Source organism: Canis lupus, chromosome 5 (genome assembly GCF_048164855.1).
Source record: "Canis lupus baileyi chromosome 5, mCanLup2.hap1, whole genome shotgun sequence".
Taxonomy (NCBI): domain Eukaryota; kingdom Metazoa; phylum Chordata; class Mammalia; order Carnivora; family Canidae; genus Canis; species Canis lupus.
In genome coordinates, this window is record NC_132842.1 from 2,530,745 (window position 1) to 2,545,271 (window position 14,527).

General features: G+C 33.6%; 1 protein-coding gene across 10 annotated transcripts in view; it reads right to left on the minus strand.

Annotated features, from left to right (window-relative positions):
• Nucleotides 1-356: 356 nt before the first annotated feature.
• The window catches only part of CUL2 (cullin 2), a 164,379-nt gene continuing 150,208 nt past the window's right edge, over nucleotides 357-14,527 (minus strand). For all 10 annotated transcript variants that reach the window (XM_072825207.1, XM_072825198.1, XM_072825200.1 and 7 more), the window contains 5 exons: nucleotides 12,322-12,388; nucleotides 5,831-6,033; nucleotides 3,638-3,739; nucleotides 2,172-2,288; nucleotides 357-957 (listed from right to left, as the gene is read on the minus strand). In XM_072825207.1, the coding sequence (XP_072681308.1) occupies nucleotides 826-957; nucleotides 2,172-2,288; nucleotides 3,638-3,739; nucleotides 5,831-6,033; nucleotides 12,322-12,388 (621 nt within the window). In that variant the 3' untranslated portion in view covers nucleotides 357-825. The remainder of the gene's footprint in view (nucleotides 958-2,171; nucleotides 2,289-3,637; nucleotides 3,740-5,830; nucleotides 6,034-12,321; nucleotides 12,389-14,527) is intronic.

Genomic DNA, 14,527 nt, shown 5'->3' on the forward strand with positions numbered 1-14,527 from the left:
GACAACTTTTGAATGAGAAACTTTCTATGCCAGACTTGAGGCCACCACATATTCTCCTCATCCTTTATTTCTGTGGTGTAAGCATATCACCAGAAACCCTTGATAGAATTAAATCCCCAACATTCAAAATGCTCATATCCAACGTAGTTCCAATCCATAAAAATAAAACATTTTTATGTTGAATGCATTTTTATGCATTCAAGAACAATAATCTAGACATTTTTCATGTAGGACTTAAGTAGGAGTAAAAGTGAATTAAACCATTTGGATAAAAATGCAACTAAAGCTGCATTAGCTGCTTTGATGACTCATGAACATTTATATATATACTATTATGTGTGATACTCCATCCACATAAAAAAGGCATTCTATTTCTTTATTTTTTTTATTTGACAAGCAGCAATATCATGTTTGTCATTTTAATGTAGATACAATTATTAGGTTATCTGTCATATTACAATATTTAAGTTTTTTATTTTATGTCCTTTAAGATACATTAAAAAAAAAAAAAAAAAAAACAACACACCAACTGCAAACGTGAAGGGGAGAAAAAGCATGGTACCCAACCAAATTTCCACATTTCAGCAATACTTCACTCATTCTTTTAATAAAGTTTTAAGAAATGTCATAATGACATGAGCTTGAAATATCTCTAGGCATTTTCTCGGACGCTCATGACGTGGCACTGGTGATGTTGTAAACAGCAGAAAAACAGGGGCTGCCAAATGACCAAATTATGGAGGCACAGGCCTGCTTTTTCCCACAGGAACACACCAAATGGTGATGGCAATGATCTTCTTACACCCACACTAGAGGAGAACGACATCACGCTACATAACTGTATTCATCTGCTGACGCTTGGCTGCGTTCGATGTACTGTTTGTCTATCAGAACTTCAATACACTTCTTAATCATGCTGATACTAGGATTAAACCTAGCTCTTGACTGGCTAATCACCTGTGTAAGAGAGACACAGATGTCAAACTACTGCCAAGTAGTCAGTTATAAATAATTATTTTTAACCAATAGCTGTGAAGTGCCCCAAATGTATAGAGGTTCCATCAAACAGACCTAATCCACATGGGAAAAATATACTTAGTTATGAAATCATGTTCATTAAAATGAATAAAATCATCCTACATGGACGTATGTGATACATCAAGCAAGTGAACACCATGAACAGTATTAAAATTTTAAGCTCACATGACAGTGCCCAAGGAGAGGAAACAATTAGATCAATGTTGATGACAAAAAAAATTTAATGCAAAATAAGGAAAAAGCCTAATGTTTCTGTTGTGAAGGAATTACAAAGCAGAACACAGATATAGCAAAATCCAATAATATTCATACATAAATTAAACTATAAATTAATCAATCTATCTAAATACACAGACACACACTCCATTTTCTGTTTAACCTTCACACTCCAGTGCCTAGTTGAACTAACACTTTCTCAAAGCTTTCTCCAGGGACGCCTGGGTGGCTCAGCGGTTGAGCGTCTGCCTTCGGCTCAAGGCACGATCCCAAGTTCCAGGATTGAGTCCCACATTGGGCTCCCTGCGAGGAGCCTATTTCTCCCTCTGCCTTCTCTCTGTCTCTCATGAATAAATAAAATCTTAAAAAAACAAAAAACAAAAAAACACACCTTTCGCCAACATCCCCTAAGTCAGTACTTTTTTTTTTCTAAGTCAGTATTTTTGTGCACATTCTCATACTACTGTAGCTCTTTTTCAGTGCATTGTTAATGTAATTTTATATTTTGCTTCCATACTATTTCAATAATGTGTTTCTTTTCTATTAGATGGTGAATTCCAAAAGGGCAGGATCCACATCATGGGTTGCTCTGCATCACATCCCTAATGACTATCAAGGCACTCCATCACATGTAGACACTCAGATATTTATGGAATGAATATTTGAAGTAGTGAATTTCTTTCAATAACTGGACAGAAGGCTCAAAATCCTGGTGAACCTTAGACCTCTAAATCTAAGCCAAAGCAAACCTGAATACAGAAATTCTAAGTACTGTTCTCATTAAGTAATAAAGCATTTCTTTATGCTATTTGGGAATCCTATTATGTATGTACCACTCTGACAAAGAAACATTCCTAATCTATTCATTGATAATATCCATTATCCCCAAAAGCCCTCAGGGCTTCCCCTCCTTTTACCTCTTGAATAAGGGCATTATGCCGAAGTACTTTCCGTGCTTTCATGATACGAACTATAGCAGCCTGGAGATACATTTTTCGGTCCTCATCTACAGCACTTCTAGTCTGCTCCATTTCCTGTTTCACAGGGGGGAAAAAAAAAGCAAACGACACAGTAAGTCATTGAACCTTTCATAATTCATTTTGTCACTGAGTTTACATAAATTTCCACTTGATACCGAGCTTCAAGTTATACAGCTATCAAATGCCCATTATCATTATCACATAATCATTACTAAAGGAATATCTACAGTGAGTTATTTATAATTTCTTGGGTTAAAGTTGGAAGGTTATTTAAAAAAAAATTAACAGTATAATAGAATGTATTTAATGTAAATAGGCAATAAAGTAGAACACAGCAGTAATTTTCAAGACTTTTGCTTGAGATACTCTCCCTCTGCCCCCCTCAAATAAATAAAATATTTTAAAAAATAAAAGATAAAATACAATCTACATATTACAAATTATTATTCATTAGTCTAGAGAAAAATGGGATCTCAAACATTTTAGGGTTCAATTTTTTTAGGGTTCAAATTTAACAACTAACATCTGTCTCCCCAAGGGGATGTAAGTTCCTATAGAGGGCCTGACATCTTATATAATTTTATATCCTGCCCCATGCCCAAGGATAGGGCAAAGACAATCAAGAAACTTTAAGTGACCTTAATAGGCTATCCCAGAGCAAAGCATTAATCATTACTGGGTTAAAAGAATCAACAGCAGATGTTCACCTTGCAAAATGGCTCATCTGGTAGTCTGAACTCCACTCCTGACCTATTAGATTACAATTTGAGTATCAACAAGACCCCAAGTGGTTCATTTGCACATGAAATTTTGAGAAATACTTCCAACAACTTCTCTGAAAGAATGTTATAAAGCTTTCCCTTATTTTACAAATAAAAAATATGAGATTATATTACTACTTAAGGTAGGAATTTTGGGGGCACTGGGTAACTCAAATGGTGAAGCATCTGCCTTCGGCTCAGGTTATAATCTCAGGGTCCTGGGACTGAGCCCCGCATAGGGTTCCCTGCTCCGGGGAGAGTCTGCCTCTCCCCCTGCTTGTGCTCTCTCTGTCTCTTTCTCAAGTTAATAAATAACATCTTTAAAAATAAATAGGAATTTCTGTGAAGAATGCAAAGCAATGCTCTGCATTTTAATATAGTCTAAAAGTATGACTATACTGCAATACCTTTTCCCTTAGATATCTATTATATTATACATTACTCTTAGATATCTATTATTTTTATAATCTAAAATACTGGCAGAGGTTTGGTTTGCAAGGTTTAGTAAGCTCAAAGAATAAATCATAAAAAAGGCATCACATTATTAATTTTGATGTGCAAAGTTTTCCATTATCTCAGTTACCGCTTGTGAAGTCCAATGTTTAAATATTTCCCAAAGAAATGACATTAAAAATCACTCACCTGTGGTGTGTCTTTCTGCATCGATGTAGTAATTTTAAATTTTGTTCTTTTACTGCTAAAGTTCATATTTAATGAAAATGAAGATTCTGTATCAATGTCTTCCTATAATTGAAAATAATGCATGTATATTTATAAAAATTAAAACAATTAAATAAGAGTTGCTGCAAATAAAATATCATAAAATTAAATGACCAAGCAAGACTAAACGCTCATCATTTTACATTATAAAGATTATTTAAGAGAAAAACAACTGTCTTCTGTAAAATAAAGAAAGAAGCAAATATCAATTCTTTTCTAATTTTATACTTGAATTTTAATCTGTTTAGATTTAGAAATAAGCTATGGCCCAACTAATATATATAACCATCGGATAAAGAGTCAAATTGTCTTAAACAGAATTTAACACTTTAATTCTTTTTTTTTAACACTTTAATTCTTATGAACTACTAGGCTCATAATTTATGTCACCCTATTTTGAAAAAGTGAGCAACCAAATGTCTTTTAAAGTGCTGCAATAAGAAAATACGTATACGTATTATAAATAACCCGACAACAGAAACAAGTAGTGTCCAGTGGCATACACGGCTTTAGTATGGTTCTTATGAAGTTTACCCTCGAATTCATGTTTTACTGTCTGCCAGAAGCATGTGGCCTCTTTTCAAGTGAAAGTTGTTAAGTCAATTTTTATAATCACAACTATCAAGCTTATGAAAGCCACTCTGATCACACATGGTGTTTTCTCCATTAGCAAGATCAAAAAGCACTTGGCAAATGAATTCATTCTCAATAATAAGCTAAGAAGTTCTGCTAAGGAACAGCAGATTCATAGTTAAAATTTAATGTGCAAACAAGCAATCATCTATATTTTGTACATTCCCGGGCAGCAAAAATAATACATTTTAGAAAATACATAATGTCTTAAGTACTTAATTTAGCTTATAAACTTAAACTTTTTAGGTTATAAGCTTAAAAATTCATGCTTAATGATTGACTCAATTAAAATCTTAATATTAAGAATTTAATATTTTGTTAAGATTCTGAAATCAAAAATTAATTTCTCAGTATTAAGAAAAGCTTGATTTGAATTTCAAAATATATGCCATTTAAAACTATTTAATTATAGGCTATAAAATATCATCCACCAGGGGCGCTTGGAGGGTATAGTTGGTTAAGCGTCTGACTCTTGGTTTCAGCTCAGGTCATGATCTCAGGGTTATGAGATTGAGACCTGTGTTGGGCTCCACATTCAGCAGGGAATCTGCTTAGGATTCTCTTCTCCCTCTGCCTCTCCTGCCACCCCCCAAATAAATAAATCTTTAAAAATATATATCATTAATTAAGTGAACTGATGACAGAAATAGTAGGCTATTAACTTCACCAAAATAAAAATGATGTCTGATTTATAAGAATTTTTTCTTACAGGCACAATTCGAATTAGGAGATTTAACTCACATCTGTTGCTTTTGAATCATTTAAATATCCAGGATATATATATATATATACTATAACAGTAACAAAAACGTGTTACTAGGGAAAAAAAGCTATTAAGAAAAGTAGTATATTCCTGGCTTGCTATTCTTGTGACAATATATTTGTACTACAAATATATGGTGGTTATTAGTTGAGTCCTGGACTGAAGGGACAGAAGAGTGAGAGCATTCAGAATTGTCACACAAGCTAAATATACATATAAATAATATCAATAGTCATTTTCTATTAGAACCATGTAATTAAATAATTAAATATCAATTAAACACATGTGAAAAAAATCAGGAAGATTTAGGATATGCTATTGTTTTTAGCCTCAATTAACCAGAATCCAGCCAATTATAAAGGGCACAGAGGCACCAACTTCTCTGTGATTCCACAAGCTCACAGCTCTAAGTAGCCAGCAGTATTGCTAGCTGACTCCAGTGCTTTCCAAAGTACAAAGGGTATTACTGATTATAATCTTACTTTAAAAACTGCAAACGTCTCAAGCTATAATGTTTATAATGCTTAAATTCCTCGAAATAGGGATGGAGCGTTTGCCTTCAGCTCAGGGTATTATCCCAGGATCCGGGATTGGGTCCCGCATCAGGCTCCCTGTGAGGAGCCTGCTTCTCTCTCTGTCTATGTCTCTGCCTCTCTGTCTCTCATGAATAAATAAATCAATCTTTAAAAAAAAGAATTCCTTGAAATATTACCCCATACCTTTTCTGAATCATGGTTAATCATTTTCACATCAAGTAATGATTTGATTGTTTTTGTCAGTTCCTTTTCATTCATTTGAGTGCTGTCTTGAAGTTCTTTATAGCTGACAGTTTCACTGTTGTTAAAGGCAAGAAGAACTGCCATTTGGTATGTAGTAACCATGGCTACATATGGTTTGCCCAAATAGTTCATTTTAACTTCACCTACAATTAAAACAAAATTGTGACAATAAACTGATCATTCAAAGAAATATTTCAAAGTTGTTTGAGTAATAATTATTTATTTCAGCTACTTTCTCCTGAAAGAATGAGCCAAGGACTTACTAAATTGTTACTAGCAGTGTAATCAGTTTATTTGTTTGGGGGATCGGAGGGAGGGCTATTAGTTTTGAGTATGCAGTATAAATCACAATTAAACTATCAGACCTCTACCAGTGTGTAACAATGTCTTTAAGTGTTAATAGGAAAGCTAAGACCTGGACAAGAAAAAAGCAGAAACAGGAGGTGAGGGCAGGAGAAATGGACAAAAGGAGAGAATGACAGCAGGTGACCAGTAATGGCTTTATGTGCTGCCTCTATCTTGGTTCAAGCACTCAGGGAGGTCCACAGGTGTAAAGGAGATGCTTCTCCAGTGGCTCCATCTAACCCACAGCTTCTGCTAAAATTTAACAATGCTACTTTATCTCATAAACATCATTCTTCCCAGTAACTTTCTAGGGTCATACAAATGGGAGGAGAGACAAAAAGAAAGATCCATTATTTTGTGGAAATAGTTGATAGAACAAAAAAGCTCTAGATTCTATGCCAACCTGAAAGCTATAAAGGATACAGCAGGTTTAGGCACACTACGGTTCTGGGACATTCCAGAGGGACAGCACACTAAAAAGTTTGTAACAAACAGTATGACAAACATGTACATGTATGCACTCTGTAACACATAAAATAAAAAGCTAATGCAAGTCAACAAACTGTTTCCTAAAGCATAAAGCTGTAGTTTAGTGACTGTATTTGTCTTTCTCATATACACACCCCCTGCATTATTCAACTGTCAATGGATTATAAACTAAACCGCTACAGATCTAGTTTTAGAGCTCTACATTTTAACTTAAGGGAGCTGTATGAACCTTCATGAACCTACCCCAGAGGCTACATTCTCCCTGTTAGTAGTAATTAGTAACTCTGATCAAGATTTTGTGGTTCCTTTATTTATATATATATATATATAATTAAACATTTTAAAAAGATAGTCAATTCTCCAACTTACTATGACACAGATGGCTATTCAAACTTTCATTATGCCTCAACCTATTTCAGAAACAACCGTTATTCAGATAATTATTTGGAAACACCTAAAAAAAATTCCTTGTCTCTGAATTTTCATGAAAGGTGGTTAATAATAATGAATTAGAATAATCAATTCACACAAAATAGTTTAAGTAAAAAGTTAATATTAGGAGTATCCTACCAACATTAGCACAAAGAATATTTTAAGGACTTTCATTTCAACATTTAAGTTTGGGAAATGTGGTGAAAAGTCAAATATCACATAAATTGTTAGCATTTGTGCAATGACTGTTTAATCATATGTCAGAAACAAGTATGGAATAATGCATCAAGCACCTAGATGATGAAGTAGGACCACCAGGCTACCCATCACTGATGCTGTCAGGGCCCAGAATGAGCCCCCTGCCACACCCAACAACAGTCTTTTATCACCATCAGAACCCAAGGAGCATTAGGAGACAACACAAGTAAAGGGTCAAAATATCATTTATTTATTATTAAGTTCATTCTGCAACACTAGAAAAACTAGTTAGCACTCTATTAAAACTTTTTTCCTGTTTTTTTAATTGTCAGCATTAGGGGTACATGGGCCTCTTGCCTCCTTTTCAGCACTATTCTCTTACAAGTTCACAGTTGAATAGATTGGGAAAACGATAGAGGGCATATGTGGGGCAAGGAAGGACATCTCAAATTTGCACGATTCATTTAATTACTGCCGTGTAAACAGAAAAGGAAAATGACAAAACAGTTCATTTAACCTGCAGAATAGTTTGGCAAACTCGATGAAACTTCAAACTAGAATAAAGCATTCTGATACACATATACTTTAAAAAATACACCAAATATAACTGAAGACATATTTACAACTCATTACAAGGAAGTAATGAGTGGGCAGAACTCATAGTTTCATCCAAATTACTCTCCTTTACTGACAGCTCCTTAGTCTCTAAGGGAAAGCTTTTCTTTACAGAAGAAAGTCAGTTATTAAATGCTGAATGAATAATAGAGTATTGCCAATTTGTAACCAGTAACGGAATAACTGATTCAAGTCATGATCATCAATGGCTGCCAAAGCCTAATAGCAAAGTCGTTCCTGAAAAAGGGTATTCATATGGGACCCAGATATCACCCCTCGGATCACCTGTTCATTGAAAAGGGAAATGAGTTATCTTTACAATGAAGAGATCTGATGGGCACCACCTTAACCAAGTGACCAACTTTAGTGTCTCTAATATGAGACAATCTGACATTACATGCCTTCAGATGTGAAATGCATTATGAAGTATAAAGGACTGCCTAAAGTATTCTTGCTGACAATATGTAATTTGAATAGAATCAAACTTTTGGACCTAGTTTCAGAAATACTAATTTACAGAAAGTATAGGGACCAGAAAACAAATAAAATTAATCACAAAAATTAAATGATTAATAAAATTAATCACAAGTACATAATGTGACAAATCCAAAACACACTTTCCAAAAAAGTATGTCAAGAGGGCTAAAGGGGGTTAGAGAGGAAGGGGTGGGGAACAGAAGTGGGAAAACACTGTAACCAAATGCAATTAGTGATCTCCGATTGCATTTGAAACAGGCAATAAAGTCTCTTTGGGTGTAATCAGGAAAATTTACATATGGACTAGACATCAGACAATGTTAAAACCCCTCAAAATTATAACTGTTAAAGGACTTGAAATTAATAATGAAAATAATTCAGTCAAGGACAGAATCACTACCTTTTAAAGTATGTGCAACAATATGGTGACTTTCTTTTGGCAAATTTGCCAGATTACATTTTGGTAAATAATCAACACTTACAGGACACACTGTTCACTAACTGCTAGTGTGATATAATTCTATGTATTATTTATGTATTATCTATATATTTATATATTAATGAAGGAAATATCTCCCTCAAATTCATTTCTCGACTTCTCTCTCAGCAGCTGGCTCGGGATTCCTACAAAATCTTGATGTGCCATAAATAATACTTATTTATATCCAGACAGTGTAAGTTTCCAGGTTCTGTATTTGTTATTTATCTAGTTTTTCTCTCAGAATAATTCTATCCAATATCCTAGTTATAAACCCAAAGCGGGATGCCTGGGTGGCTCAGTGGTTGAGCGTCTGCCTTTGGCTCAGGGCGTGATCCTGGGTCCAGGGATCAGGTCCCACATCAGGTTCCCTGAGAGCAGCCTGCTTTTCTCTCTGCCTGTCTCTGCCTCTCTCTCATGAATCAATCAATTAATCAATCCAAAGGAATTTTCATAGATCTCTCATTCAGTATCTTTGTCGTATCTGATAGCGTAGTTGCTTACTTCTTAAAATTCTTACCTTTGTTGGTCATATACTCTCAATATTCTTCTTTGCCTATCTTGGCTAAGTCCTATTCACCCTTGAAAACCAAGTTTAGATGTTATTTACTCAGAAGCCTTCCTTCACCAGTGGCTGTTTGCTACCAGCAATTTATGGGAAACTAATACCTTAGGCTTGCTTCTCTATTATAACATTCAAAACATTTACCATAATTATTTACTTGTCCCACTACATTTCTCAGGGCTGAGGCTCTGTACTTTATCTGTACTCAGAATACAGAGGTACTGGGAACAAAGAATATGATTCTCTGAATTGATAAATGAATTTTAGAAAGATAAAGAAATAGGCTCAGAGAAGTTAAGTAATTTGCTCAAGGTCCCCTACATCTTCTAACATCCTCCAAATACCACCTGATACTCCACTTCTAACCATCTGTAAAGACTCTTGGATTACAATACAAAAAATACCTGGAAATGTGGAAATGGACTAGGAAAGAGTAATTTTGATTATATGTGTAAGTATGAATGACAGAGGTTCTCAAGAAACAGAACTCTGAGTGATCAGTCCAGAATCAGAGCCAACGTTTTAAAGGTGCCTTGGAACCTTCTGACTAATGTGGTAATTCCAGAACAAGTGTCTTAAAGGTGGTTGGTGTTTGAAAACCTTTTGCTAATGAGTAAATGAATAAATGAGAAACAAAACCAAAATAAAACTTTACCCAATCGTTTCACTAATAGATCACAGGTATTTTTAGTGCTTTCAGTGACTCAAAACAAGAAATGAATTTACAAGGTTAACAACTCTTTTCCAGAAGAAAAAACTATTTGGCTTTAAGATATAAAAACACCCCAAACAAAAGAGTTCCAAAAATATGGTTATTATGGACCAGCTTGGGAATTTAGTATAGATCCCTTTTTAGGCATTATTGGTAAAACATTCCTGGTCAAACTCTAATGTCAAAAACTATGTATATAGTTTCTTTATTTCTATATACAATTAGTTGCTGAATACCAAAAAGTGAGCCTCTCATTAAAATACTTTAGGATACAGGTTATTACTGAGGTGATGAGAAAAACAGAGAGTTTTAACTCCACCAAGATAGATATTCAGGGGAAGTAAAAATAAATTAAATTCAAGTACATTAAGATATACTAGAAATTTTTTTAGTTATCTAAAACACTGGTTGAGTGGGACCCCTGGGTGGCGCAGTTAGTTAAGCTCTGGACTCTTGGTTTCCGCTCAGATAGTGACCTCAGGGTCGTGAGACTGAGATCTGTGTCGGGTTCCTCACTTAGCAATGAGTCTGCTTGAGAATCTCTTTCTCCTTCCCTCTGTCCCTCGTACTCGTGCATGCGCTCTTTCTTTCTCAAATGAATGAATGAATGAATGAATGAATGTGTGTGTGTGTGTGTGTACACACACACATACACACACACACACACACTGGTTGAACAATGCAGCTTTTTTTTTTTTTTCTTAAAACGGATTATATGGGCATCTGGGTGGTTCAGAGGTTGAGTGTCTGTCTTTGGCTCAAGTCAGGATCCCGGGGTCCTGGGATCCAGTCCCACACTGGGCTACCTACAAGGAGCCTGCTTCTCCTCTGCCTATGTCTCTGCCTCTGTCTGTGTCTCTTATGAATAAATAAATAATATCTTTAAAAAACCCCATTATATTTACCAAATGATAGAAAGAATTCATAATAGATGTAAAATTAAAGGTCAAGTACAAACTGACCACTTATGAAGAATATTGTACCTCACATGATGAGATGAGCGATGGTGTTATACTACATGTTGTTATACTACATGTTGGCAAATTGAATTTAAATTAAAAAAAATTTTTTTTAATTTTAAAAAAAGAAATCAGGAAAAAAATATCATACCTCTTTATTTCACAAACTGCTGAAAAAATGTAAATGTCCAACTTATTTAATAAAGATAAACTTGTGTAAGTATGTATTATCATGTACTAATTATGTACTAGTATGTATTCCTAACATACAACATAAATTGGTGAAATAAATGGCACTTATAAGAAACTCAGCTGAAACTTTTCGTAACAAAATTTCTCTTATGTGAGTAAACAGAATTTCCTAATATAGGTTATGGCACCTGACTGATCAAATTTTCTTATACCAGTTCTAGAGATATATACCCTTTCCTTCTTATACAATGGGAAAATTGATTCAATGCTTTCAAAGCACAGCTTTAACAAAAGTAGAGAGAATTTTGAGTGTTTGCTTTGCCTAACATCTTCAGGCAACTCAGAGCCAGAGCAACACAGTCTATAATCATTCAAGTATTAATCCTACTGTCAAGTAAGTGGACCCCACTGTTCCAGAAAGAGGCAAAGGAACAGATTCTAAATAAACTTTTCTAAAATTAGAACCTACTGGAAATTAATTGTAATTTTGGAAAAAGCATTTACTACTGAAGTTCACTATAGTACAACAAATAAAATTCAAATGGTTAGATCCCTTTATGATGCTATAATGTTTAAAAAAATTTCTGAAGACTTCTGACATATTTAGAGAAAATAGTTTTTTTGGGAGTATCTAACTTGTCAGGTCTCAGTTTCTAGATATAATTTCTAATGTCTAGATAAAGTGTGTTACAGAAATGTAATAAAACATTGTAAAATTCAGAAATTTTCTTCATAAGCAGTATTTAAGCAGCATAATTTTATAAAGCACTATTAAAAAGTGCTGCACTTGAACTTCATTAATAGTTGCTTTAATGATAACCAGGAAGGTAAACAGAGGAAAAGAGGTTAAAAGCCATCATTAGGAAAAAAAAACTATTATAAGGCTATAAGAAATCTTTTCCTAAATTATTTACATACCTTTTTATCAGGTAAATTTCACTACACTAGATATAATTAAATGCATTTTACCTGTACAGAGATAATGTAACCATGTAAGTTTCCTTCCACTGAAATGCTGGCTGTAAAATAATTCAAACTGTAAAAAAAGAAAAAAAATAATGATTTTTAGCTATTATAACATAACTTATAACAAAGTTTCAATAAAACAATCAGCAATATTTGACCTGCCAGCCAAGAGAATCAGTGAATTCTTTCAGCAGTTCATTCCAAGTCTGCCTAATCTTAGGAAGCTGAAACTTGTTGAGCATGCTTTCCCTCCAATGGTGCAGATCCACCAACCCCCTGGCATGATAAATACGAAAGGACTGGCACCTGAAATACTTAGGATTTTCTACCTGGTTCTAATGCAGACAAAGAGAAAGTCAAAATCATGTCATAAAAGGATCCCAGAAGTGGGCTTTGACCAATACCCTCCAAGGGTGTCAATAAAATTCAGTTAAAACTATATAATTCCTAATTTAATTATGAAACATCTATAATAAATTTACAGACAAAAGCAAAATAAAACATTCTGAAATTGAGAAAACCAAACTTTAAAATGCTCTTTATAAATTATTTAAGTGCAAAACTAGCTCCAGGATGTATATTCCAAGCTCTGAAGGCAATGTTTTGCCTCTATACTTCTAGTTACTAGTACTACCAGTAAAGTTTTATTGATAATGATATAGATATGCCAGCAGAAAACATTCCCTTATCCTTAAATTTAAAATCTGATTATAAAGATTTTCACATCTATAACTAGTAAAGAACAAAAAGACTGAGTATCAAATGGAAACATTATAAACTCATCTGGTATTCAAAGACCAAGGCTATAAAACCTTAATTATATCATTAATTATGTGACCAAAGTTTATTAGTAAAAAAGATATTTTGCCTACACTTATTTTAAGATAAATAATAGTCAGGATAGGACAGCATCCTTTAAATACCATTTGAGGGTACTAATTAGAACTCAAAGGGCCTTAAAAATGAACAATTTATATTTACTTCTAATAGAGAGCTGCATTAATACACATTACTTTATATTTCTCCAGTATTATTCCAATTTGTAGGCCAAGCACAAAAGAAATACAACAATGAAGATTTATTGGTCTAATATGCAAAATAAATTACTTTTTTTTAATACATTATTTTAATTAAAGCTTAATTTCCATAGTTTTAAGATTCATGAATAATTTTTTATAAAAATTATGAATGAAATAATTTTCATAAAACAGCTATATTTAAGATTAAGATATAAAATATATATATGATCACGAAGGTGAGATGAATTAATTTACATGTAAAAATGTACACTGTTAAGTACATATGGATTTCAAGTCCTATGTAACTGAATACTTGGATTTACTAGGAAAAAAAAAAAAAATCAAAGAACAAACTCCCTCTACTGGTAATTAGAGAAAACCCAAATGGAGAGGACAATATTCTTGGAATCATAATTTTATAGTCAGAAAAGAACCCACTTTTTATTTGTAAATGAAGAAACTGAAACCTGATGAAAGTTATACATTAATAAAAGTTGAAGGGTTAAAAAATACTACTACTGGAAAATAATTATTTCAAGGGGAGAGAACAACATAAAGTTAGAAGGAAACTATTTCTGGCAGCCCCTATTCTTTGCCTCAATGCAATTCAAAAACTCAGACTCTTAAGAAGTTTTAATATTGTTAAAGGTGAGGGATCAGTTTTCCTCCTCTTGCCTGATCACAAATATATCAAAATGCCTTAGCTAGTTATGCCATCTCCTACCTCTAGCTTTCATCTATCCTTTCTGCAAAATCCATAATACCCTGCCCACCTAAACGAATGCTTTCCTTCATATAGTTTTAAGATGGTTGTGCTATTATGCCTTTCTCAAGAAGATTCAAGTTAGACTCCTAGTCTGAAGGTCTATGTTATGCTTGGTATCTTGAAATCTACCTGGTTGTTTATACTACTCTACTTTGCTATTATCACTACTACTATAAGCTATTACTTCTTCTATATCAGCTACCATTTATTGAGTACTTACTATATGCCAGGCTATATTACATTTCATTTTATTTTCTTATTAACACTCTGAGTAGTCCTATTATCAGTTAAAATATCAGAAGGTTATTTGCCCAAAGTCAAAGATCATAGTAGATGGCAGAATGGGCATATGAAACCAGAAATTACGATTCCAGAGCCTATACTGTTATTTTCTTTTTAATCCTTATTTTGAAAAAAAACAAAA